Here is a 27965-nt window from a genome sequence, read left to right on the forward strand (position 1 = left end):
AGTAACACTTATAAGGGTGTATTATAGACCATCTAATGGGGAGCGAGAATTGGAGAAGCAAATTTGTAAGGAGATAGCAGATATTTGGAGTAAGCACAGGGTTGTGATTGTGGGAGATTTTAATTTTCCACACATAGATTGGGAAGCCCATACTGTAAAAGGGATGGATGGTTTGGAGTTTGTAAAATGTGTGCAGGATAGTTTTTTGCAGCAATACATAGAGGTATCAACTAGAGAAGGGACAGTGTTGGATCTCCTGTTAGGGAATGAGATAAGTCAGGTGACGGAGGTACGTGTTGGGGAGCACTTCGGTTCCAGTGATCACAATACGATTAGATTCAGTATAATTATGGAGAAGGATAGGACTGGACCCAGGATTGAGATTTTTGATTGGAGAAAGGCTAACTTTGAGGAGATGTGTAAGGATTTAGAAGGAGTGGATTGGGACAGTTTGTTTTATGGGAAGGATGTAATAGAGAAATGGAGGTCATTTAAAGGTGAAATTTTGAGGGTACAGAATCTTTATGTTCCTGTTAGGTTGAAAGGAAAGGCTAAAAGTTTGAGAGAGCCATGGTTTTCAAGGGATATTGGAAACTTGGCTCAGAAAAAGAGATCTACAATAAATATAGGCAGCATGGAGTAAATGAGGTGCTCGAGGAATATAAAGAATGTAAAAAGAATCTTCAAAAAGAAATTAGAAAAGCTAAAAGAAGATACGAGGTTGCTTTGGCAAGTAAGGTGAAAATAAATCCAAAGGGTTTCTACAGTTATATTAATAGCAAAAGGATAGTGAGGGATAAAATTGGTCCCTTAGAGAATCAGAATGGACAGCTATGTGTGGAGCCAAAAGAGGTGGGGGAGATTTTGAACAATTTCTTTTCTTCGGTATTCACTAAGGAGAAGGATATTGAATTGTGTAAGGTAAGGGAAACAAGTAGGGAAGTTATGGAAACTATGATGATTAAAGAGGAGGATGTACCAGCGCTTTTAAGGAATATAAAAGTGGATAAATCTCCGGATCCTAACAGGATATTGCCTAGGTCCTTGAGGGAAGTTAGTGTAGAAATAGCAGGGGCTCTGACAGAAATATTTCAAATGTCATTAGAAACGGGGATAGTGCCGGAGGATTGGCATATTGCTCATGTTGTTCCATTGTTTAAAAAGGGTTCTAAGAGTAAACCTAGCAATTATAGGCCTGTAAGTTTTATGTCAGTGGTGGGTAAATTAATGGAAAGTATTCTTAGAGATGGTATATATAATTATCTGGATAGACAGGTTCTGATTAGGAACAGTCAACATGGATTTGTGCGTGGGAGGTCACGTTTGAAAAATCTTATTCAATTTTTTGAAGAGGTTATTAGGAAAGTTGACGAAGGTAAAGTAGTGGATGTTATCTATATGGACTTTGACAAGGTTCCACACGGAAGATTAGTTAGGAAGGTTCAATCGTTAGGTATTAATATTGAAGTAATAAAATGGATTCAACAGTGGCTGGATGGGAGATGCCAGAGAGTAGTGATGGATAACTGTTTGTCAGGTTGGAGGCCGGTGACTAGTGGTGTGCCTCAGGGATCTGTACTGGGTCCAATGTTGTTCATCATATACATTAATGATCTGGATGATGGGGTTGTAAATTGGATTAGTAAGTATGCAGATGATACTAAGATGGGTGGCGTTGTGGATAATGAAGTAGGTTTTCAAAGCTTGCAGAGAGATTTAGGCCAGTTAGAAGAGTGGGCTGAACGATGGCAGATGGGGTTTAATGCTGATAAGTGTGAGGTGCTACATTTTGGTAGGAATAATCCAAATAGGATATACATGGTAAATGGTAGGGCATTGAAGAATGCAGTAGAACAGAGTGATCTAGGAATAATGGTGCATAGTTCCCCGAAGGTGGAATCTCATGTGGATAGGGTGGTGAAGAAACCTTTTGGTATGCTGGCTTTTATAAATCAGAGCATTGAGTATAGGAGTTGGGATGTAATGTTAAAATTGTACAAAGCATTGGTAAGGCCGAATTTGGAGTATTGTGTACAGTTCTGGTCACCGAATCATAGGAAAGATGTCAACAAAATAGAGTACAGAGAAGATTTACTAGAATGTTACCTGGGTTTCAGCACCTAAGTTACAGAGAAAGGTTGAATAAGTTAGGTCTTTATTCTTTGGAGCGTAGAAGGTTGAGGGGGGACTTGATAGAGGCATTTAAAATTATGAGGGGGATAGATAGAGTTGACATGGATAGACTTTTTCCATTGAGAGTAGGGGTGATTCAAACAAGAGGACATGAGTTGAGAGTTGGGGGCAAAAGTTTAAGGGTAACATGAGGGGGAACTTCTTTACTCAGAGAGTGGTAGCTGTGTGGAACGAGCTTCCAGTAGAAATGGTAGAGACAGGTTTGATATTCTCATTTAAAGTAAAATTGGATAGGTAAATGGACAGGAAAGGAATGGAGGGTTTTGGGCTGAGTGCAGGTCAGTGGGACTAGGTGAGAGTAAGCATTCGGCACGGACTAGAAGGACGGAGATGGCCTGTTTCTGTGCTGTAATTGTAATATGGTTATATGGTTATAAAATAACAAGATAAAGAGCCTTTAAGATGTGATCATCGTTTGTGAGACCATCCTAATGGAAGAGAAAGTGAGTGTAGTTATCCCCTTTTGTTCAAGGGCCTGATAGCTGAGGAGTAGTAACTATTCATGAACCTGATGGTGCAAGTCCTGAGGCTCTTGTACCTTCTACCTGTTGGCAACAGCAAGAGAAGAGCATGGCCCGGCTGGTGGGATCTCCAAAGATGGAAAATGCTTTTCTGTGACAGTGTTTCATGCAGATATGCTCAATGGTTGGACAGGCTTTACTTGTGACGTACTGGGCCAAATCCATAACCTTTTATAGGATCTTCTGTTGATAGGCATTGATGTTTCCATGCCAGACTGTGATGCCTGCAGTCAATACACTCTCTATGTTGTGACGAACGGGTGAACCCAAACACCGGACACTGACACGGAGAGACAGAGTTACCACAGGCAAACAACAGCGCGGAAACAAAAGTTAGAATTCACAATTCTAAGCGGCTAGAACGGGAACTACCACCCTGGCTGAAGCAACGATCTGGAGATGAATGGATGGAAAGCCGGAGTACTTAAGCTGCAGGTTAGAGGAGATTCAGGTGCACCGCAATCAGAACAAAAGGAACGCCACGCCCCCCCCCCCCACACACACACACACACATACACACACACACACACACACACACACACACACACACACACACACACACACACACACACACACACACACACACACACACACGGCAGCAGGTAAGTCACGGGGAAAAGGGAATTAGGAGAACACGAGTAATAAACGGCCGGGACCGTGAGAGTACCCCCCCCCCCAAAGGGGGCCACCAGGCTTGCCCGGATTTTCGCGATGGAAATCTCGGATGAGGGAAGGGTCCGGGATGAAGGAGCGGGGGATCCAGGTGTGCTCCTCAGGACCGTATCCCTCCCAATCGACCAGGTACTGGAGACCCCTGCCTCGGTGGCGCACATCCAGTATTCACCGGACGGTGTACGCTGGGTGATCGTCGATGACCCGGGCGGGTGGAGGGGGTTCGGCAGGAGGGCACAAAGGGAACGTGGGATGAATGCGCATGGATCAGGGTAGCTTGAGCTTGACCGCCGAAGGGTTGATGATGCTCTCGATTTCGAATGGTCCGAAGTAATGAAGGGTGAGTTTCTTGGACTCGGTTTTGAGGGGGATGTCTCTTGAAGAGAGCCAAACCTTCTGACCAGGCTGATAGTTGGGTGCTGGAATCCGGTGGCGATCGGCGATACACAGGTTGCGGTCAGCGGAGCGGAGCAGGGCCGAGCCAGCATCCCTCCAGACCTTGCGGCTCCGGCGAAGATGGGCGCGAACTGAAGGTACGGCAATGGCGTCTTCGTGGGCGGGAAACAGAGGGGGTTGGTAGTCTAGGGGACATTCGAAAGGGGACATGGCAGCGCTGACCAGGGAGTTGTGGGCATACTCAATCCAAACGAGATGTGTGCTCCAGGATGACGGGTTATTAGGAAATGCAGCGCATTGTTGCTTCCAAGTCCTGATTGGCTCGCTCCGTCTGTCCGTTCGTCAACCGGAAGACAGACTCACTGAGGCTACCAGGGCTTGACAGAAGGATTTCCAGACTTGGGAGATGATATGGGGCCTTCGGTCAGAAATGATGTCGGAGGGAATTCCATGAAGGCAGAAGACGTGTTGGACAAGAAGGTCGGCAGTTTCATGGGCTGAGGGGAGTTTGGGAAGGGCTATGAAGTGCACGGCTTTGGGGAAACGGTCCACAATGGTGAATATAGCTGTGTTAGCATGTGAAGGGGGTAGACCAGTGACGAAATCGAGAGCTATGGGGGACCAAGGGTGGCCAAGGACAGGTAGGGGATGAAGCAGCCCAGCAGGTGTCCGATGGGAGGCTTTTCCGCGGGCACACACAGTACAGGCAGAGACGAAGGAGGGAGTGTCAGCATCCATGGGGGCCACCAGAAATATCACTTCAAAAGGGACAGGGTGCGACCGATTCCAGGATAGCAGGTGAACCGGGAAGTATGCCCCACTGAAGAACCTGAGAGCGGACAGAGTCAGGCACGAAGAGACGATTGGGGGAGGGGGCGTTGCCTGGGTCAGGTTGAGTCCGTTGGGCCTCTCTAACTACGGACTCAATCTCCCAGGTGAGGGCAGCCATGACACAGGCTGGTGGAAGGATGGTATCAGGATTGGAAGGACCCTCCTCGGAGACGTACTGACGAGAGATCGCATCTGTCTTCACGTTCTTGGAAGCAGGACAGTAGGTGGGGGTGAAGTTGAAGCGGCCAAAGAACAGTGCCCAACGGGCTTGGCAGGAGTTAAGGTGTTTAGCTGTCTGAATGTATGCCACGTTCTTCCGGTCTGTCCAAACAATGAATGGGTGTTCTGCTCCCTCCAGCCAGTGCCTCCACTCCTCCAAGGCGAGTTTGATGGCCAGCAACTCACAGTTCCCAATGTCGTATTTACGTTCAGCGGGGGATAGACGGCGAGAGAAGGCGGCGCAGGGATTGAGCTTTTGGTCCGGGACGGAGCATTGAGAGAGGACCGCCCTCACCCCAGTGTCGGAGGCGTTCACTATGAGCTGGCGAGATGGGTCAGGCTGGACCAGGATGGGTGCAAGGGTGAAACGTCTCTTAAGCTCTCAGAAGGCTGAGTCCGCTTCGGGGATCTAGTGGAAGGGGGTCGCAGGAGAGGTGAGCTGAGTAAGAGGCACTGCCACCCGGCTGTAGTCCCTAATGAAGCAACGGTAGAAACTGGCGAATCCCAGAAATCGCTCCAGTTGTTTAAGCGACGTGGGTTTGGGCCACTCTGCCACCGCACGGATCTTTTCGGGATCCGCACTCACCTGCCCCCTGGAATGGGCATGGAATTCGCACTTCTCGGCCTTAACAAATAATTTGTTTTCCAAGAGCCTCTGAAGAACCTGGCGGGCATGAGGGTGTGCTCCTGGAGGTTACGGGAGAAGATTACGATATCATCCAGATAAACGAAGACAAATAGGTTGATAAAGTCCCTAAGGACCAGAGCCTGGAACACCGCAGGAGCGTTGATCAAACCGAAAGGCATCACCAGCTATTCAAAATGGCCGGGGGGGGGGGGGCGGTGTTGAAGGCCGTCTTCCATTCATCTCTCTCCCGTATCCTGACCAGGTGATAGGCATTCCGCAAGTCCAATTTAGAGAAAACTGTGGCTCCGTGAAGGGGCTCAAATGCAGAGTTGTTCAGGGTCAGAGGATACTTTTTTTTATGGTAATGTTGTTCAGGCCATGGTAATTGATGCGTGGGCATAGCAAGCCGTCTTTTTTCGCTGCAAAGAAGAAACGGGGGTGAGATGAGAGTCGGATGATGCCAGCCGCGAGGGAGTCGTTTTTGTACGTCTCCATAGCTTCTCTTTCTAGACGGGACAGGTTATACAGCCGACTGGTGGGTAATGAGGTTCCAGGGAGAAGGTCAATCACACAGTCGTAAGCGCAATGTGGAGGCAGAGAAAGGGCCCGTTGCTTGCTAAACACCTCTCCAAGATCATGATACACTACGGGAACAGTGGACAAGTCAGGGGGCTCAGAGGTGGACGAGGTAGCAGTGACCTCCACTGGGGGAAGGGCTGATTGCAGGCAAGAGGAATGGCAGAACGGGCTCCAGCTGACTATCTTCCAGGTGGACCAGTCGACGTGGGGGTTGTGACGGCTAGCCATGGATGGCCGAGAACTAAAGGGGCCTGAGGAGAGGAGATTAGATTGAACCGTATCTGTTCCCGAGGGTTTCTGGGAAGAAGGAGAAGCAGGGGTTCTGTGCAGTGCGTGACACGAGCCAGGAGTCAACCGTCTAGCGCACTGGCGTCCGGGGGGATACTGAGAGGCTTAAGAGAAATAGCGGCTTGGAGGGCTAGGTTTCGTCCAGGAAGTTTCCCTCTGCGCCGGAATCCACTAGCACTAGGAGAGGCAAGGACGGTTGATGGATGGCGTCTGACCAAGATTTAACCAACATTTTCTGTTATCAAGAGCCTTAGCATTTGTAACTGTATTTTCCCAAACAATTCAGGTGTGTTTCCTGGTTTCTTTTTTTTTTTAAATTACTCATGTACGGGATGTGCGCGTCACCAGCTAAGCCAGCATTTATTGTCCATCCCTAGTTGCCCTTAAGATGGTGAAGAGCTGCCTCCTTGAATACCCACAGTGCTGTTAGGGAGGGAATTCCCTGATTTTGACTCAGCCGCAATGAAGGGACGGCAATATGTTTCCAAGTCAGGATGGTGAGTGACTTCCAGGTGGTAGTGTTCCCAGCCATTTGCTGAGACTGGAAGCTGCTCTTGTCATCCTCTCATGCATTTTTCAGCTGGTCCAAAATTGTGAGTTCGACCAACAGGAAGAATTTAAAAGGGGAGAGAATTTTCTTCAGTGTTTGATTGAGGCACGACTGTGCAAGTGCGTGGACATCGGCAAGTTAGACCGGCGGGAAGAATTTAAAAAGAAGACAGCATTATAGAGTGGATGACAGAGTAGAGGGAGTCGGAGTCGGAGGGCTTCGGCGATAACGGGTCGATGCGAGGTAAGTTACTTGTGGAGAATAGAAATTGGAAGTATTTCTGTGAGGCCGGTGTTCTGTACTGGGTGTCTCACGTGGAATATCAAGGAGTATTCCAGCCTCCCGGATGGCCACATCTGCACCCGGTGCATCGAGCTGCAGCTCCTTAGGGACCGGGTTAGAAAACTGGAGATGCAGCTCAATGACCTTCGTCTGGTCAGGGAGAGTGAGGAGGCGATAAAGAGGAGCCATAGGCAGGTAGTCACACTGGGGCCTCGGGAGACAGATACATGTGTAACAGTCAGGAGAGGGAAGGGCAAGAGTCAGAGGCCAGAGAGTACCCCAATGGATGTTCCCCTTAACAAACATAGACATAGAACAATACAGCACAGTGCAGGCCCTTCGGCCCGCAATGTTGTGCCGACCCTCAAACCCTGCCTCCCATATAACCCCCCACCTTAAATTCCTCCATATACCTGTCTAGTAGTCACTTAACTTTCACTAGTGTATCTGCCTCCACCACTGACTCAGGTAGTGCATTCCTCACACCAACCACTCTCTGAGTAAAAAACCTTCCTCTAATATCCCCCTTGAACTTCCCATCCCTTACCTTAAAGCCATGTCCTCTTGTATTGAGCAGTGGTGCCCTGGGGAAGAGGTGCTGTCTGTCCACTCTATCTATTCCTCTTAATATCTTGTATACCTCTATCATGTCTCCTCTCATCCTCCTTCTCTCCAGAGAGTAAAGTCCTAGCTCCCTTAATCTCTGATCATAATCCATACTCTCTAAACCAGGCAGCATCCTGGTAAATCTCCTCTGTACCCTTTCCAATGCTTCCACATCCTTCCTATATAGTGAGGTGACCAGAACTGGACACAGTACTCCAAGTGTGGCCTAAACAAAGTTTTATAGAGCTGCATCATTACATTGCGGCTCTTAAACTCTATCCCTCGACTTATGAAAGCTAACACTCCATAAGCTTTCTTAAATACCCTATCTACCTGTGAGGCAACTTTCAGGGATCTGTGGACATGTACACCCACATGTGGAACACCACTAGTCGCAACCCTCCAGTCCAAATGTACTCCCTCCACCACGACCCTCTGCTTTCTGCAGGTAAGCCAATTCTGAATCCACCTGGCCAAACTTCCCTGGATCCCATGCCTTCTGACTTTCTGAATAAGCCTACCGTGTGGTACCTTGTCAAATGCCTTACTAAAATCCATGTCAATCACATCCACTGTCATCAAGTTCCCTCTCATTGGTGAAAACTGAAGAGAAGTATTCATTGAGGACCTCACTCACTTCCACAGCCTCCAGGCACATCTTCTCAGCTTTATCTCTAATCGGTCCTATCTTCACTCCAGTCAACCTTTTGTTCTTCACATAATTGAAGAATGCCTTGGGGTTTTCCTTTACCCTACTCACCAAGGCCTTCTCATGCCCCCTTCTTGCTCTCCCAGCCCCTTCTTAAGTTCCTATTAAGCTACCCTATATTCCTCAATAGACCCATCTGAACTTGCTTCCTATGCTGCATTCTTCCATCTGACTAGATTCTCCACCTCACTTGTCACCCATGGTTCCTTTACCCTACCATTCTTTATCTTCCTCACTGGGACAAATTTATCCCTAACATTCTGCAAGAGATCCCTAAACATCGACCACATGTCCATAGTACATTTCCCTGCAAAAACATCATCCCAATTCACACCCGCAAGTTCTAGCCTTATAGCCTCATAATTTGCCCTTCCCCAATTAAAAATGTTCCTGTCCTCTCTGATTCTATCCTTTTCCATGATAATGCTAAAGGCCAGGGAGCGGTGGTCACTGTTCCCCAGATGCTCACCCACTGAGAGATCTGTGACCTGACCTGGTCCGTTACCTAATAGTAGATCAAGTATGGCATTCCCCCTAGTCGGCCTGTCAACATACTGTGACAGGAATCCATCCTGGACGCACTTAACAAACTCTGCCCGTCTAAACCATTGGAAGTAATCAGGTGCCAATCAATATTAGGGAAGTTAAAGTCACCCATGATAACAACCCTGTAATTTTTGCACCTTTCCAAAATCTGCCTCCCAATCTGCTCCTCGGTATCTCTGCTGCTACCAGGGGGCCCATAGAATACACCCAGTAGAGTAACTGCTCCCTTCCTGTTCCTGACTTCCACCCATACTGACTCAAAAGAGAATCCTGCTACATTATCTGCTCTTTCTGTAGCTGTAATAGCATCTCTGAACAGTAATGCCACCCTTCCTCCCTTACACCCCCTCTCTATCCCTTTTAAATCACTGAAATCCAGGAATATTGAGAATCCATTCCTGCCCTGGTGCCAGCCAAGTCTCCGTAATGGCCACTACATCATAATTCCATGTATGTATCCAAGCTCTCAGTTCATCAACTTTGTTCCTGATGCTTCTTGCAATGAAGTACATGCACTTTAGCCCTTCTGCCTTACTACCCTTACACCCTATATTCTGTTTCTCTTTCCTCAAAGCCTCCCTATATATTAGATCTGGCTTTACTCCATGCACTATACTTGCAGCTCTCACATGACCTTTATCCTCCTCCACCTCACCATCTGCTCTAACACTCTGGTTCCCCTCCCCCTGCAAATCTAGTTTAAACACCCCCCCCCAGGGAGGGAGCCAGGGAGGCAACAGACCATCCGGGATTCTCGACCTCTTCCATAGAACCTCTTATTTGTCCCCCTAACTATCGAATTCCCTATCACTACTGCTCTCCTCTTTTCCCTCCTTCCCTTCTGAGCTGAGGGTCCAGTCTCGGTGCCAGAGACGCAACCACTGCAACTTGTCCCTGGTAGGTCGTCCCCACCAACAGTATCCAAAACAGTATACTTATTGTTGATGGGAACGGCCACAGGGGTGCTCTGCTCATTCTGTCTATTCCCCTTCCCTCTCCTGACAGTCACCCAGCTACCTGTCTCCTGACTCTTAGGGGTGACTATCTCCCTGAAACTCCTGTCTATTTCTGCCTCTGCCTCCCAAGTGATCCGAAGTTCATCCAGCTCCAGCTCCAGTTCCCTAACACGGTTTGTCAGGAGCTGCAGCTGGATGCACCTTTTGCAGGTGTAGTCATCAGGGACAATCGTGCTCGCCCTGACTTCCCACATACTGCAAACGGAGCAGTCGACTGCCCTAACTGCTGCCTCCATTACCTATTCCTAAGTTAATTAGAGTTATTAAAGGAGCTTACCTGGCCTTACCTCACTGGGAGCAAGCTCGTTCTCAGCCTCTGCTCGCCAAACCCTCTCAAGCCAAAGCCTGCCTATTCTGTCTCCCACTACTCCATCACCCGCTCCATTAATGTGCTCACTTTTTAAACTCTCCCGCTGCCTCACGAGCCAACTTTCAGGCGCTTGCGCAGTCATGACCCGTTCAAACTGCTGAAGAAAAAAAAGAAAAATAAGTACTCCTGTTTGAGTACTGTTGGGGGAGAGCGGCCTACCCGGGGGAAGCAACAGCCTCTGGCACAGAGTCTGGCCCTGTGGCTCAGAAGGGTAGGGAAAGGAAGAGGATGGCAGCAGTGATGGGGGACTCTATAGTTAGGGCGATTCTGTGGACGCAGGAAAGAAGTACAGATGGTAGTTTGCCTCCCAGTTGCCAGGGTCTGGAATGTTTCTGATCACATCCGTGATATCCTGAAGTGGGAAGGAGAACAGCCAGAGTTCATGGAACATATTGGTACCAATGACATAGGTAGGAAAAGGGAGGAGGTCCTGAAAACAGACTACAGGGAGTTAGGAAGGAAATTGACAAGCAGGACCTCAAAGGTAGTGATCTTGGATTACTGCCTGTGCCACGCGACAGTGAAAATAGGAATAGAATGAGGTGGAGGATAAATGCGTGGCTGAGGGATTGGAGCAGGGGGCAGGGATTCAGATTTCTGGATCATTGGGGCCTCTTTTGGGGCAGGTGTAACCTGTACAAAAAGGAATGGTTACACTTGAATCCGAGGGGGATGAATATCCTGGCAGGGATGTTTGCTAAGGCTATTGGGGAGAGTTTAAACTAGAATTGCTGGGGGTTGGGAACCGAACTGAAGAGATGGAGGAAGGGGTAGTTGGCTCTGAAATAGAGAAAGCTTGTAGGCAGTGAGAAAGGGAGGGTAGGCAGGTGATAGCAAAGGGATGCACTCAGACCAATGGCTTGAGATGTGTCTATTTCAGTGCAAAAAGCATTAGAACAAAGCGGATGAGCTTACAGCGTGGATCAGGACTTGGAGCTATGATGTTGTGGCTATGAGAGATTTGGATGGCTCAGGGGCAGGAATGGCTACTTAGATTGCCAGGCTTTAGATGTTTCAGAAAGGACAGGGAGGGAGGCAAAAGAGGTGGGGGTGTGGCACTGTTGATCAGAGATAGTGTCACAGCTGCAGAAAAGGAGGAAGTCATGGAGGGGTTGTCTCCTGAGTCTCTGTGGGTGGAAGTTAGTAACAGGAAGGGGTCAATAACTCAACTGGGTGTTTTTTATAGACCACCCAATAGTAACAGGGACATCGGGGAGCAGATAGGGAGACAGATTTTGGAATGGTGCAGTAATAACAGGATTGTCATGATGGGGGATTTTAATTTCCCCAGTATTGAATAGCATCAACCTAGAGCGAGGGGTTTAGATGGGGTGGAATTTGTTAGGTGTGTTCAGGAAGGTTTCCTGAAACAGTATGTGGATAAGCCTACAAGAGGAGAGGCTGTACTTGATCTGGTATTGGGAAATTAAACTGGTCAGGTGTTAGGTCTCTCAGTGGGAGAGCATTCTGGAGACAGTGATCACAATTCTATCTCCTTTACCATAGCATTGGAGAGGGACAGGAACAGACAAGTTAGGAAAGCCTTTAATTGGAGTAAGTGAAAATATATCAGGCAGGAACTTGGAAGCATAAATTGGGAACAATGTTTTCAGGGAAATGTATGGAAGAAATGTGGCAAATGTTCAGAGGATATTTGTGTGGAGTTCTGCACAGGTATGTTTCAATGAGACAGGGAAAGGATGGTAGGGTACAGGAACCGTAGTGTACAAAGGCTGTTGTAAATCTAGTCAAAAAGAAAAGAAAAGCTTATGCAAGGTTCAAAAAACTAGATAATGATAGAGATCTAGAAAATTATAAGGCTTGCAGGAAGGAGTTTAAGAATGAAATTAGGAGAAGCAAAAGGGGCCATTAGAAGGCTTTGGTGAGCAGGATTAAGGAAAACCCCAAAGCATTCTACAAGTATGTGAAGACCAAGAGGATAAGACATGAGAGAATAGGACCAATTAGGTGTGACAGTGGAAAAGTGTGTATGGAACTGGAGGAGATAGCAGAGGTACTTAGTGAATACTGAAGTAAAGTATTCACTATGGAAAAGGATCTTGGTGATTGTAGGGATGACTTAAAATGCACTGAAAAGCTTGAGCATATGGACATTAAGAAAGAGAATGTGCTGGAGCTTTTGGAAAGCATCAAGTTGGATAAGTCACCAGGACCAGATGAGATGTACCCTAGGCTACTCTGGGAACCGAGGGAAGAGATTGCTGAGCCTCTGGCAATGATCTTTGCATCATCAATGGGGACAGGAGAGGTTCCAGAGGATTGGAGGATTGTGAATGTTTTTTCTTTATTCAAGAAAGGGGGTAGAGATAGCCAAGGAAATTATAGACCAGTGAGTCTCACTTCAGTGTTTGTTAAGCTGATGAAGAAGAGCCTGAGAGGCAGGATTTATGAACATTTGGAGAGGTATAATATGATTAGGAATAGTCAGCTTGGCTTTGTCAAAGACAGGTCATGCCTTACAAGCCTGATTGAATTTCTTGAGGATGTGACTAAATACGTTGATGAAGGTAGAGTAGTATATGGATTTCAGCAAGGCATTTGATAAGGTACCCCATGTAAGGCTTATTGAGAAAGTAAGGAGGCATGGTTTGCACACAGGAGGAAAAGAGTGGTTGTAGACGGGTCATATTTTGCATGGAGGTTGGTCACCAGTGGAGTGCCTCAGGGATCTGTTCTGGGACCCTTACTCTTCGTGATTTTTATAAATGACCTGGATGAGGAAGTGGAGAGATGGGTTAGTAAATTTGCTGATGTCACAAAGGTTGGGGTGTTGTGGATAGTGTGGAGGGCTGTCAGAGGTTGCAGCAGGACATTGATAGGATGCAAAACTGGGCTGAGAAGTGGCAGATGGAGTTCAACCCAGATAAGTGTGAAGTGGTTCATTTTGGTAGGTCAAATATGATGGCAGAATATAGTATTAATGGTAAGACTCTTGGCAGTGTGGAGGATCAGAGGGATCTTGGGGGGTTCCGAGTCCATAGGACACTCAAAGCTGCTGAGCAGGTTGACTGTGTGGGTGCATTGGCCTTCATCAATTGTGGGACTGAGTTTAGGAGCCGAGAGGTAATGTTACAGCTGTATAGGATCCTGGTCAGACTCCACTTGGAGTACTGTCCTCAGTTCTAGTCACCTCACTACAGGAAGGATGTGGAAACTATACAAAGGGTGCAGAGGAGATTTACAAGGATGTTGCCTGGATTTGGCAGCATACCTTATGAGAATAGGTTGAGTGAACTTGGCCTTTTCTCCTTGGAGTGACGGGGGATGAGAGGTGACCTGACAGAAGTGTATAAGATGATGAGAGGCATTGATCGTGTAGATAGAGGCTTTTTTCCAGGGCTGAAATGGCTAGCATGAGAGGGCACAGTTTTAAGGTGCTTGGAAGAAGGTACAGAGGAGATGTCAGGGGTAAGTTTTTTATGCAGAGAGTGGTGAATGTGTGTAATGGGCTGCTAGTGGAGGACAATACAATAGGGCCTTTTAAGAGACTCCAAGATGGGTACATAGAGCTTAGAAAAATAGAGGGCTGTGGGTATTGTAGGCCAAAGTGCCTGTATTGTGCTGTAGGTTTTCTATGTTTCTATCGCTGTGTGGTACAAGCTCTAAACCATAGGATGAGAAGGGCAAATGGAAATTAAGGAGCAGATATGGGTGGGGTAGTTGTAGAAGGTGGGATAGGGTAGGAATAATTGGGGAGATAGCAGGCTGGGTTGGTTTGGAGAGATTATGGAGAATGGTCAAGGGTGGGAAAGGGTGACTGAGGTGGGAAGGGGTGGGGAGTGTGAGGCCATTTCAATCAGATTTGTAAAATCCTATCTTTGGATCTTTAAAGGTACAGCTGAACTCTGAGGGCTGGACTTCCTCACTAACAGCATTATAGTTGGAAAATGCTGGACTGACTGGTAATGAGGTGGGAAGGGACAGAATTTGGGAGAGATCAGGGGTGAATGGAAGGAAATGGAAGCTGAGATAAGAACAGATTCTGTTGCTCCAGATGTCTTGAGCCTTGTGGAGCCCATGCAGGGAGCACTGCATGCACCAGGTTACATCAGGGACTAAACAACAGTAAGACCAAGGAATTAATTGTGGACTTCAGGAACGGGAAATTGAGGGAAAACACACCAGTCCTCACTGAGAGATCGGCAATGGAAAGGGTGAGCAATTTCAAGTTCCTGGGTGCCAACATCTCTGAAGTTCTGTCCTGGGTCCAACATATTGATGCAATGACAAAGAATGCACAATAGCAGCTACATTTGGTACGTCACTAAAGACTCCCAAATTTCTACAGGTGCGCTGTGGAGAGCATGCTAACTGGTATGGAGGGGCCACTGTACAGGATCAGGAAAAGCTGCAGAAAGTTGTAAGCGCAGCCAACTCCATCATGGGCATTAGCACCCCTGGCATCAGAAATATCTTCAAAAAGGAAATTTACTCAAAAAGGCAGCATCCATCATTTGATCACCCAGGACATGCCAGCTTCTCGTTCTACCATCAAGGTGGTAGTACAAGAGTCTGAAGACACACACATAATGTTTCAGGAAGAGCTTCCTCCCCTCTGCCTTCAGAATTCTGAATGGACATTGAACCTACGCACACTTCCTCACTAATTCTTTTTTGCACTACTTAATTTTACATACATTTACGTAGGTTTCTATTTATTGTAAATTATAGTTTTTATTATTATATATTACAATGCACTGCTGCCACAATCAACACATTTCATGACATATGCAGCGATATTAAACTTGATTCTGATTTGGAGGAATACTTGGCATTTGTTACTCAGGTGTAAGACTGAGTTTTTAAGAAGGGTCAGTTGAAAATCCTTTAATTTTGAAACAGAAACTACTGAAGAATTATTATCGGGTAGAATTTCAGTAAATTCACCTGTATTTTTCCTGAGCTTTTATTACCTTTGTCTCACCTTTTGTTATCCTTGCTTTGGAATGTCTGAAGTAAAATTTCCTGCAAGTGCTGAAAATACTCAGCAGGTCAGGCAGCATTTGTGGAGAGGGAAGGAGAGTTAATATTGAAAATTGTTGACTTGTCCAACTATCATGAAAGTCCTGATTGAGTCAACATCCATAGTTTTTCTGAGAGTGAATGCTGCTTTTGATTCCAAATGGGTTAATAGACTCAGTCCTTGAACACAAGCTCTAGAATTACCTCACGCGGAAGGAACGTTTTCTAAAAGAGGTTTGTTATTTTCACATTGCATGCTGGGTACATGCAGAAAATCATAAATACTTCAGGTGCTGGAAATACAAAGTGAGAGCAGTGGATATACCCAGCAGGTCAGACAGCATCTAAAAAGAAAAAAAAACTAAAGTTTTTTTTTGTCTTTCAGTTGCAGAATTCCCATTTTCAGATGAAGCCACTGAAGTGAGTTCTGACTTTGTACATGCTGACTGAATCTTCTTTGGTTACTTTGCTTTTGCTTTGGAGCTTTGAGTGACATCAAGTGATTACATTCTGTGTTTCAGCCAATTTGTGAGCAGCTAAGAGAGTTGTTCCAAGTATGCCCAAAGAGCTATATACCAGTGTGTGGAACTGATGGCATAACCTACGACAATGAATGCCACCTCTGCAATGCAACTCAGTGAGTATCACCTTGGGGATAAGAAAGAAGTCATGCTCAGAAACGTAAGCTGTTGTTACATTTTAGATGGGAATAATTTCTACAAGGCCAGTTATTTATTAATGGGATATGAATTGACAACATTGTGAATGGAGTACTAAGGTTTTGATCCAGAAACACATGATGGCAGCAAAGGAATTTATATTCAAATAATTGAATTAATCTGTGATTAAAAGGTAATGGCAATTATCTATTCCCCTCCCCCCACACTCCCTATGCAACACCCTTGTCCATTCGTCCCTCCCCACTGATGTCCTCCTTGCAGTCAACGTTTCTGGCCGAACCCCTTCGGCAGCACTGGAGAAAAAACAGCTGAGGTGTAGATTGAAAAGTGAGGGGAGGGAGGAGAGAAAAATCAGGCGTTAGGTGAAACCCGGAGGGGGAGGAATGAAGTAAAGAGCTGGGAAGTTGATTTGTGAAACGGAATATAAGGTGTTGTTCCTCCAACCTAAGTGTGGCCTCATCACAATGGTGGAGGAGGCCATCGATGGACATATCAGAATGGGAACGGGAAGTGAAATTAACATGGGTGGCCATTGGGAGATCCCATTTGTTTTGGCAGATGGAGCATAGATGCTTGGCAAAATGGTCTCGCAGTCTACATTGGGTCTCTCTGATGTACAGGAGGACCAAACACTTAAAATGACCCCAACAGACTCACAGGTGAAGTGTCACCTCAGGTTTAAGGCCCTGAGTGGTAGTGAGGGAGGAGGTGTAGGGGCAGCTGTAGCACTTGTTCCGATTGCAAGGGTAAGTGCCAGGAGGGAGATCAGTGGGGACGGATGAATGGACAAGGGGCTTGCGTATGGAGCAATCCCTGTGGAAAGCAGAAAGTTGGGGGGGGGGTGGGGAGGGAAAGATGTGCTTGGTGGTGGGATCCTGTTGGAGATGGCAGAAATTTCAGAGAATTATGTGATGGGCGCAGAGACTGGTGGGGTGGTAGATGAGGACAAGAGGAACCCTATCCCTGGTAAGGTGATGAGAGGATGGGGTGAGAGCAGACATGCATGAAATGGAAGCGATGAAGTTGAGGGCAGCATTGATGGTAAAGGAATCCCCTTTATTTGAAAAGGAAAGACACCTCCTCAATTCTAGAATGAAAAGCTTCACCCTGAGAGCAGATCCAACAGAGACGGAGAAATTGAGAGGGGGTGGTACTTATACAAGTAAAAAGGAAGGAGGAAGTATAGTCCAGGTAGCTGTGAGAATCCGTGGGTTTATAATAGACGAGTAGATAAGCTATCTTCAGAGATAGAAAGAGATCAAGAAAGGGGAAGAGGTGTTGCAAATGGACCTGTCACCAAGTTCGGATATGGCCCAAGTGTGGAACGAGAGAAACTGAAGCGGGTCACAGACTTTAATGCAAACAGAGTTAGAGGGAAAATAAAACAATAAACACTAGGCCAAACAGGGCTGTTAACTAAAACTCTCAAATGGAAAACAAAGCCAATGCTGTGGCTGAAAGGAATAACTAAATATAAAACAAATATCGCTAGTCTTCAGAATCAGTTGACTCGACAGTCCAGTGTCTCAGGTGAGGCTGAATGCAAGCAGGCAGCGAAACATTGCTGTGCTAAGTTCAAGTCTTGACAAGAACTATGACAAAAAGAATGAAGTTAAATACTATCACAGTGAAATAATAATTAGCTGATATGTGCATATTCACAAGCGCGATTGCCGTATCTGCTGCGCTGCCAAATCCAAGATTGTGACAGGAGCAGATAAATTTGAGGGCAGGGTGGAAATTGAAGGCAAACTTGGTGAAGTTGGCGAGTGCTACATGGGTGCAGGAAGCAGCACCAATGTAGTTGTTGATGTAGTGTAGGAAAAGTGCGGGACAGTCACCACTGTAGACTTGGAACATAGACTGTTCCATGTAGCCGACAAACAGGCAGGCATAGCTGGGACCCATGTGAGTGCCCATGGCTACCCCTTTTGTTTGAAGGAAGTGGGAGGAGCCAAAGGAGAATTTATTTAGAGTGAGGACAAGTTCAGCTAGGTGGAAGAGAGTAGTGGTGGATGTAGGTGGGAAGGGATTGAACTAGGGGGGATAAAACAGAGTTGAGGTATACAGATATAAGTTCAGTAGAACAGGAACAAGCTGAAACAATGGGTCTACCTGTACAAGTGGGTTTGTGGATTTTGGGTAGGAGATAAAAACGGGAGATGTGGGATGTGGGGACTATGTACAGTAAGACAAAAAAAATTAATAATCCTGGAAATACTCAGCAGATGAGCAACCTTCTCTGTCCTGAAATATTAACTTAATTTTCTCTACAGATGCTGCCTGACCTACTGGGTGTTTCCAGCATTCTCTGTTTTCACTTCATATTTTCAGCATCTGCAATGTTTTAGGTTCTCTGTATACATTCAGTTCCATGCAGTATGACAAGAACAGAAACCTCTTTCAGACAATGATGTCATCGTTCTTTTCATTCTTTTTTTTCCCTGATTCTTCAACAATTGCAGCTATTGGGACACAATTTGAAATAGCACAGTCTACAATTATTGCCTGAATACCAACTCCTGAGCATTTAACCCATTTCTGTCAGTCATGCCACATATGTTCTAACATTTCTTCTCTTGACCCCTTACCACTCTTTCTTCAAGTAGGACCAAAAGCATGATTACATTTTGGACATAGTTCAGTTGATGGTAGGCTGCCTTAGGGAGCTCACGAACTGGACTATATAGATACAAGATATATTTCCCCTAAAAATTCACCAGTGACTAAACTCTGAAGGAGTTTGTAGTATAATCAAAAAAATCTTCCACTCCCTTTGGATGTAGTTCAAAAATAATGTTTGAAAGAGACCTGAGGAGGTTTATCTCTGACGTTAGCACAATTTGGAAAAACAAATGGCAGGCTCTAACATTTTGTGTTTTAATTGATCATGTTTCAGAATTACAGTCTCAGTACAGCTGATGATTTTTATATTCTAGAAAAGACGGAGCTGAAATCTTGATTCAGAAATTTGGACCATGCAGAAATCAACGTCGCAGAGACTGAGTTTCCACTGTCATTATTGTCTGGTGTATTTAAGCGCGGTCTGTCATGAAAAGAGAGATAATTGAAACATTTGACTGCTGGAAATGATATCTAAATGTTTTTTAAATCATTAAAGTTTTTTTTTGTATTGGAGTCTAATATTGTTTATCATTTTAACACTTGAAAGCAGGCTACTTCAACAAAAATCTGACCTATGTTGTATCCTTGATAAGGTGGCATCTTCTAAGGTGCTTCACAGGAGTAAGTTTAAATATTATTAAAGCAGACATTGTCAAGCTTAGTAGAAGTAGCTGATTATAAAGGCTTAGAGGAAAGAGAGGGCAGTGAAAGCCAGATATTAAGGAGGAGATCAGTGTACAAGACTATGGGAACCAATGCTGCAGCCAATCAGAATCCTTGGAGAGAGTGGACAGTGCAAAATAGGCCAGGAGGATTCAGCAGGTCAGGCAGCATCTGCAGAGACAAGGGGTAGTCAAAATTGAGCCAAAATCCAGCATCAAGACAAAAACTGTGACTATCCTTTTGTCTCCACAGATGCTGCTTGAACTGCTAAGTTCCTCCAGAGGTCTAGCTCTGGAGCTAGAATATAAAAAGCTCCAGATTCCAGCACCCACAGTTTTGTGACTCCACAATAAGCTGGAGTTAGAGGAAAGCTAAGTTTACCTAGTGAAATAGGGCTGGAGGTAGCTAGAGAGTAGGAAGAGTGAGTTTTAATTTGCAGGTAGTTGAATCTGAAGCCAATGTGGATCAGAGGGCAGAGTGCTCAAGGGAAAGGCTGAACTGGAAATATGAAACTGGAAGCTTACGGAGGGTGGAAACAAGAATGGCTGGCCTGAAATGCAATGGAATGTTCAGATCTAGAGGAAACAATGACATGAATGAGGCTTCAGCAGCAGAAGAGCAGAGCAAAGGATGTTGTTATTCAGTCATTAAGTCAAGTATGACTTCATGACCTCCTGGACCATAGGTTTGTCATGTTTAGATACGGAAGTAGATTGCCAGGCCTTTCTTCCACACAGATACTGCTGCTGCCCAGGTTGAGACCCAGCTGGATTTGAACTCAGGACCATCTGCCTCGAAGTCCAGTGCTGATGCCACTACACCACCAGCCAGCCCAGAGCAAAGGATGGAGATGAATAAAACTACTGTTGGTCTTGGTGATGAAAGGGATATGAGGTCAGAAATTAAGCTGATGTGAGCACAATTAATCTGTTTTAGTGAATGTCCCACATCCAGCATGCATCATATTTCAATCATGTCAAAGATCTGAGAAGGACTCCGAGATCAGTCGAGGCAATCTTGCTGAGTTCAGAGCAACAAAAAGTAAACTGACATCAAGCTAAAGATGAAATTTCATGGTCAAATATCAAATTAAGCTATGAAAGTCTGATAAAAATCTTGATCAACCAAGCAGTGCTTAAGGTGGAAAATAGGAAAAGAGACAAATGCGGGAAGAGAAGGAGACTGTAATCCTGGGGCTTGAGCAAATAAAGAGTCACCAAAAATTGGAAAAGGTATGGAGGATGGACAGGGCTGGGGAGTTCAGGGTTTGCAGTACTAACTTTACAGATGAAACAGTGCACCCATAATGGGTTTAATCATAAAAGGTATGTGAGGATGGACAGGGCTGGGGAGTTCAGGTTTTGCAGTACTAACTTTACAGATGAAACAGAGCACCCATAATGGGTTTAATCATAAAAGGTATGGGAGGATGGACAGGGCTGGGGAGTTCAGGGTTTGCAGTACTAACTTTGCAGATGAAACAGAGAGCACCCATATTAGATTTAATCATAAGAATGAAAGTTATAACATATCCATTTTCAGATTCAGCAATGGTAGGGCTGTGCAAACAGGTCGTGTTAATTCACATTGATGGGACAGTACTATTTTGAATAACGCATCTGTTCCCACTACACTTTTCCTTAGCCAAAAGAAACTAATGGGAAAATACAGAGCAGGGTTTGCCACAGAGATGAACGAGGATAAATGTGGAAAGGGGCAGTTGCTGAGTCATGGACTAGAAAAGGGGAAGTGGTCCTTGACAAGAACAGAGATAAAGATGTGAAGCAGACTTGGTCTACAAGTTGTGGCAGAAATGGAGATGGATTTTTACAACGTGTTAAGATACAGGATTAACCAGGAAATCAAATGCAGGAGTGAAAATTGAATAGACTTTGATGTTTAGGATACTTGCACTTGCGGACAAAAATGGTCAGGAGGTGCACTGCAATATGTGAGTCTGGCAATAACAAAGGCATGGATCATCATTTCAGCAGCGGATTAGTGAGGCGCAGTTAGAGTGAGGCTACATTATAGAGATGTGCAGCCAGGATCTGTAGCAGCAAAGTCACACACCTTTTGTTAGGAACAAAGGTAGAAAAAAAGTTATGACCAGTCTAGTTCAATTAACGGTTAAGAAAAGGATTCATGCTGTATGCTGCAACAAATGGTTCGCAGAACAAGCTATGTCTGGCAGAAAGACACAAATTCCAATTATCTACTTAGAACTATAAATCTTTGATTACTAGAACAGAAAAGAAGATGTCACTATCTCAGAGGACCTGTCCTGCACACAGCATATAAATATAATTGCAAAGAAAACACAACAGTGACTCTACTTCTTCAGGAGTCTAAGTAGATTTGGCACGTCATCAAAACCTTGGCAAACTTCTATGGCATTATGGCCTGGTATGGAAACACCAATGCCTTTGAGCAGAAAATCCTACAAAAGGTAATCAATTTGGTGTAGTACGTCACAGATAGAACCCTCCCAACCGTTGAACACATCAGCATCCAGCATCAAGGACTTTTTCTCTTGTTATTTCATGCTCTTGTTATTTATTGCTATTTATTTATATTTGCAATTGCACCATTTGTTGTCCATTGATCCTGTTTCTAGTTACTGTTCGGGAGTTTTGCTAAGTATGCCCACAGGGAAAAGAAACTCAGGGTTGTATGTGGTGACATGTTTGTACTCTGATAATAAATTTTACTTTGGAAAAAAGTTCAATTTTTTTCTCCCCATGGCTGGGGAATCAGTAAGCGTCCCCCTTTCCCACAGCAACTCACCTCCCTTCTTACATTGTCAATGGTCTTTCCATAAAACAGACAAGGTAGTGATGGGTATCCTGTCTACCTGTTCCTTCAGGAGGATCACAAGATGAGGCAAAGCATTTTATGAACAGCAAGAAATGCACTGTCAGCGAAAGTGGTGAATGAAGATATTGTAGCAACGTTTAAGAGGCATTTGAACAAGCACATGAAAGGCAGCAATTGGAGAGATTTAGACCATATACAGCCAGGTGGATTTGTATAATAGTTGGCACAGACAAGGTGGGCCGAAGGGCCTCTTTCTCTGCTGTACGGCTCTATTTTCATATTAAGACAGTTTTAAAGAATAGTCACAGTTTTCACATAAGGAACATATCCACAAATTTGGCTAAATTCCATAAATAACAATGTTTGAAACATGTTCTCTGAATGACACGGATTTGTTGAACCATGTCCATCTGAGGGGGCCAATGTTTAACATAAGTGCTCCTCCTGGTGTTCAAGGTCAAGCTAAAAATAATCTGTAGCAATGGAGCTTTCAAGCAGATTTCCATTCAAAAGTGTGCGAGTCCATGGGAAAACACAGAGTAAAAAATGGTAATTAATATATGGTCTTTAATATTGAAAAATATTCCTTATCAATAAAAATGTGTCAACTTACTAGGCCAAATGTTTAGATGTTTGATTAAAAATGTAGATTTTGTAGAGTATATTGGAGAACAAAAGAGAGATAGAAAGATTTAAAGAGGGAATTCCAGAGTTTGACAGGATCAATAGTTGATGGGGTCATTGGTAATGATGAATCAATTTTGTGGGAGGCTTTGAGGTCACAAAAAGCTGGAATGTAGAGATTCTAGCAGGCTATGGAGAATAGAGAAGCTTAGCGGGGTGAAGCCATAGGTGGAATTGGAAACAAGGGTTTTACAAGCTAGGCAACAGGAGTCAACATTGGTCAGCAAGCACTGAGGTGTGAATGAACAAGATGATGCTAGTCAAAGCACTAGCAGCAAAGTTTTGGGTGGAATCAGAGTTATAGAGGGAAAAATCTAGAAGGCTGCTTAACAAAGGTGTGGATAAGTCGAGGTAGGAGCAGATTATAAGGAATGAATTGGCATTTCATAATCTCTCGAACATATGAGCAAAATCAGGGTGGGGGGAAATTTCATCCATCCAGAAAAACTCCAATTCCACCTCTTCATATGAACTGTCTGGGTTAAAATATCTTTCAAAATCCTGAAATATTAACTCTTACCACACATATTGACATCTAGAAAGAAATCTTAAACTGTGCTGGTTGTGAAGTGATTACATTAATGGACAAATTCAAATCCCAGCAAGTAATTCAATTAAATTGTTTCTGTAAGTCTGTAAGTCCACTGGCAAAATCTTCTTTCTTTTTGTATTTGCACAGCTCATTGTCTCTTGCACACTTGTTGTGGTCCTGTTGGTGTGCTTGTTCATTGATTCTATTATATTTATTGAGTATGCCCGCAAGAGAAAGAATCTCTGGGTTTTATATGGTGACATACAGAGTATGTACTTCGATAATAAATTTACTTTGAACTTTGTATCTAGTCATTTAATGTAATAAAATGACCGAATGTATTTGACTGGAAACTCATGGTTTAATTAGGGAGAGCCAGCATGGCTTAGTGCAGGGCAGGTCGTACCCTATCAATTTGATTGAGTTTTTTGACAAGGTGATGAGAGAGATTGACCAGAGTAGGCCAGGGATGTTGTCTACATGGATTTTAGTAAGGCGTTTGACAAAGTCCCTCATGGGAGGCTCACCCAGAAAATTAAGATGCGTGGGATCCCTGGTGAATTGGCTGCTTAGATTCAGAACTGGCTTGCACATTGAGGACAGAGGGTAGTCGTTGAAGGTACTTTTTTGAGCTGGAGGTCTGTAATTAGTGGAGTACTGCAGAGGTCTGTGCTGGGACCTCTGCTGTTTGTAATGTATATAAATGACCTGGATGAAACTGTAGATGGGTGGGTTAGTAGGTTTGTGGATGATACCAAGATTGGTGGAGTTGTGGGTAGTGTAGAAGACTGGCAAAGAATATAGCATGATATAAATCAGTTGCAAATATGGGCAGAGAAATAGCAGGTGGAGTTTAACCCAGATAAATGTGAAGTGTTGCACCTTGGTAGGGCAAATACAAGTACACTGTTAAGGGCAAGATCCTTAAGAGAGTTGCTGAGCAGAGAGACCTTAGGACCCAAGCTCATAGCTCCTTGAAAGTGTCTACCCAGGTCGATAACGTGGTTAGAAGACTTACGGAATGCTTGCTTTTATTAGTCAAGGCACTGAGTTCAAACGTCAGGAGGTTATGTTGCAACTTTAGAAAACTCTGGTCAGGCCACATCAGGAGTATTGTGGATAAATGTGAGGTTATCCACTTTGGTTGCAAGAATAGGAAAACAGATTATTATCTGAACGGTAGCCGATTAGGAAAAGGGGAGATGCAACGAGACCTGGGTGGCATACAGTTCTGGTCGCCCCACTATAGGAAAGATGTTGAGATTTTGGAGAGGGTGCAGAAGAGTTTTACCAGGATGCTGCCTGGTTTAGAGAGAGTGTGCTTTTACAAGAGGCTGGATAAACTTGGGTTGTTTTCTCTGGAGCATCAGAGGCTGAGGGGAGATCTGATAGAGGTTTACAAGATTATGAGAGGCATAGATAGAGTGAACAGAGAGTATCTGTTTCCCAGGGTTTAAATGCCTAAAACCAGACAGCAAGCATTGAAGGCGAGTGGGGGTAAGTTCAAATGGGATTTGAGGGGTAAGATTTTAATCAGAGAGCGGTGGCATGATGGTAGAGGCAAATACATCGTAGGCTTTTAAGCGATGTTTGGATAGGCACATGGATGTAAGGAAGATGGAGGGATATGGTCACGGTGTAGATATGAGGGATTACTGCTTGGATGTTTTTAATCTGCTTTTTAGCTGGGTCAGCACAACATTGTGGGCTGAATAGCCTGTACTGTACTGTTCAATGTTGTTCTACTGTAAGGTACTTCTGTTCAATTATATTCACTTGTGCCCTACCATCCATAGTATAAGTCTTACATTGGTTAGACTTGCCAAAATGCATCACCTCACACTGATTTGAATTGAAATCCATTTGCCACTCCTTGGCACACCTTCTAAACTGATCAAGATTCACTGTAATCTCTGATAACCTTCATAATCAACAACACCCAATTTAGTGTCATCTGCAAACTTCCTGATAGCCTTGTGGATTTTCTTCCAAACAATGTATGTACAGTAAATAATGAACAACAAGGCTTCTAATACCAACCCCTACAGCCGTGATATCTTCAACTACCACCTTTTGCTTCTTATCTCCAAGCCTATTTTGGATCCACCGAACTAGATCTCCCTGGATTCCATGGGACCTAACCTTACATGGCAGGTTATTGTGGAAGAAACAGCCTACATGTGGGACGTTGTCAAAGGCATTGCTTAAGTCCAAGTGGACAACATCCAATGCCTTACACTCATCTATATTTTTGTTCACCTCTTCAGAAAGCTCTGACATGTTCATCAAGCATAACTTATCAGGTATAGTAAAAATATTCTCCAGTGAATACAAATTCACCCTATCTGATCTCTCTGTTTAACTATAGCCCTCCATTCCAGGCAATATCTCCAGGCTAAAGAATCTCTTCTGCATTTTCTCGATTCCTACTACATCCTTCTTGAAGAGTATTCACCAGAAATGCACATAATAAGTCAAGCACAGTCTGACCATGCACTTGCACAGCTGCAACATATCCTGACTCTTACACTCAGTGCCGCAGCCTGTGAAAACAAACCTAATGAATGTCTTCTTCATTACTCTGTCCATTGTCACCATTTTCTGGAAATTTTGGACTTGCAATCCAAGGTTCCACTGTACATCAAATATCCTATAGTCCCTGGCATTTATCCTACCTATCTTTGTCATTTCAAAGTGCACTACCACTCCCCATGTCATGTCATGGAGTCATAGAGCACTAAGCCGAGAAACAAGCCCTTTGACCCATCTAGTCTGGGCAGAACTGCGATATTGCCCAGTCCCATGTGACAATAGCCCTCCATGTACTTATCCAAACTTCACTTAAATGCTGCAGATGAACCAGCACTCACCACTTCTCACACTCAGACCACCCTATGAATGAAGAAACTCCCTTTATCCCCTTAAGTATTTCACCTTTCACAATTTACAGTGTTACGTGTCGCACCTGAGCCAAGGTACAAACACAATACCAACAGTCATACAGGGCACAAAGCACATATAACACATATAAGATGGCAGTGACCGTTAATTCAGTCATGCAACAAAAATCAGTCCAAGTCCCTGAGTCCATGATAGTCGAACACAGTGCACCAATCAAATACTGTAACCGTATACCAATTACAGCACGGAAACTGGCCATCTCGGCCCTTCTAGTCCACACCGAATGCTTACTCTCACCTAGTCCCACTGGCCTGCACTCAGCCCATAACCCTCCATTCCTTTCCTGTCCATATACCTATCCAATTTTACTTTAAATGACAATACCGAACCTGCCTCTACCACTTCTACTGGAAGCTCATTCCACACAGCTACCACTCTCTGAGTAAAGAAATTCCCCCTCATGTTACCCCTAAACTTTTGCCCCCAACTCTCAACTCATGTCCTCTTGTTTGAATCTCCCCTGCTCTCAATGGAAAAAGCCTATCCACGTCAACTCTATGTAAGGCAGCACTGTCTCCAGCTTTGCCACACAGCCTTCGACATCAACTCCGACACCTTTCTTTTGGATGGCTGTAAGCACGTGACATTGCAACTTGAGGCCTCGTCCGCACTATAACCAAGGCCACACAGCTGCCCAATGACAGTCCTGTCAATAAACCAGTGAACTGGACTTGCAGCAATTCGTATTACCAGTGTCCAACAGGGTATTGTTGTTTTTTCTAAATATATTTTATTGTTTTATGTGAACAGACTTGGAAAAAGAACTAACAAAAAAACTAATGAGAAAAGGAGAGAAAAAAAAGGGAAAAAATACAGCACAACCACAAAAACCACAACCATAGCAAAATCAAATTAAATATTGAGCAGTGTAGCGACCCACTTCCCAGCGCACTCGAACCGGCCCAAGTGGACTTGGCGCAGCCGGTCGAGATTCAGGCACCACGGCGCAGAGGCAGACCACCCAAACAGGGACCGACCCAGACTGAGGACATTGGGGGGTGTATCGCCGGTTCTGGGGGGGGGGGGTTATGTGGCGACCCACTTCCCAGCGCACTCGAACCGGCTCACAAAGCAGCGCGCGCCGGCATTGAGGCAGGTCCCAAAGAGGGCGCCAAGTCTGCTTCACCAGCAAGGGGAAAAGCCCGTGCGCGGGACGGGACTGTGAATACGTGCCCCCTACAGCATTCCCACCCGGGGAGGGCGGGAACAGGAAGGCTTTAAAGCGAGGCCGCAAAGTTTGAATAAACCTCTTTTGCAACTGCAACTCACCGACTGCGTGTCGTTATTTCAGCGCTGCGTGTAGCACACCGCTACAGCCGCAAAAGAAAAAAATATATAAAGGGAAAAAATAAACATACACAGCAGAGGTGCACCGCACCAAAAAACCTCAGTCCTCACCCTGTGAGAAAATCCAACACTGGGCCCCATCTCCTTTCAAAGATGTCCCCTCTGTCCTCATTACATAGTCTCACTCTCTCCAAATGGAAAGTATTTGCCGGTTTTCTCAGACACAGATCGTACATAGGCACAGAGTCCATTTTCCACATTTGCAGGATTAACTTCTTAGCAATCACCATTCCAAACAATACAGTGACTTTTTCATACATATTGGCT

At 44.9% G+C, this 27965-nt stretch overlaps 1 protein-coding gene and 1 long non-coding RNA gene across 2 annotated transcripts; one reads left to right on the plus strand and one right to left on the minus strand.

Annotated features, from left to right (window-relative positions):
- Nucleotides 1–3654: 3654 nt before the first annotated feature.
- Nucleotides 3655–19094, plus strand: LOC140737561 (serine protease inhibitor Kazal-type 1-like). Its single transcript, XM_073064003.1, has 4 exons — nucleotides 3655–3726; nucleotides 15775–15809; nucleotides 15911–16026; nucleotides 19009–19094. Exons 1-4 carry the CDS (start codon nucleotides 3720–3722, stop codon nucleotides 19073–19075), a joined length of 225 nt encoding a protein of 74 aa, XP_072920104.1. The 5' UTR covers nucleotides 3655–3719; the 3' UTR covers nucleotides 19076–19094.
- On the minus strand, nucleotides 18936–27965 carry LOC140737569 (uncharacterized). The gene is made up of 2 exons (XR_012101193.1): nucleotides 27750–27965; nucleotides 18936–19115 (listed from the first exon to the last, which is right to left on the minus strand). It is a non-coding gene; the product is annotated as an uncharacterized lncRNA (long non-coding RNA).

The sequence above is a fragment of the Hemitrygon akajei genome, chromosome 2 (genome assembly GCF_048418815.1).
Source record: "Hemitrygon akajei chromosome 2, sHemAka1.3, whole genome shotgun sequence".
NCBI classification, from domain to species: Eukaryota; Metazoa; Chordata; class Chondrichthyes; order Myliobatiformes; family Dasyatidae; genus Hemitrygon; species Hemitrygon akajei.

What these genes read in the sequence shown, in the direction of transcription:
- LOC140737561 (XM_073064003.1), top strand. An exon ending in TTTCAGATGAAGCCACTGAA is followed by an intron (nt 15,810 to 15,910) that starts GTGAGTTCTGAC and finishes TCTGTGTTTCAG; the next exon opens with CCAATTTGTGAGCAGCTAAG. An exon ending in CACCTCTGCAATGCAACTCA is followed by an intron (nt 16,027 to 19,008) that starts GTGAGTATCACC and finishes TTTATATTCTAG; the next exon opens with AAAAGACGGAGCTGAAATCT.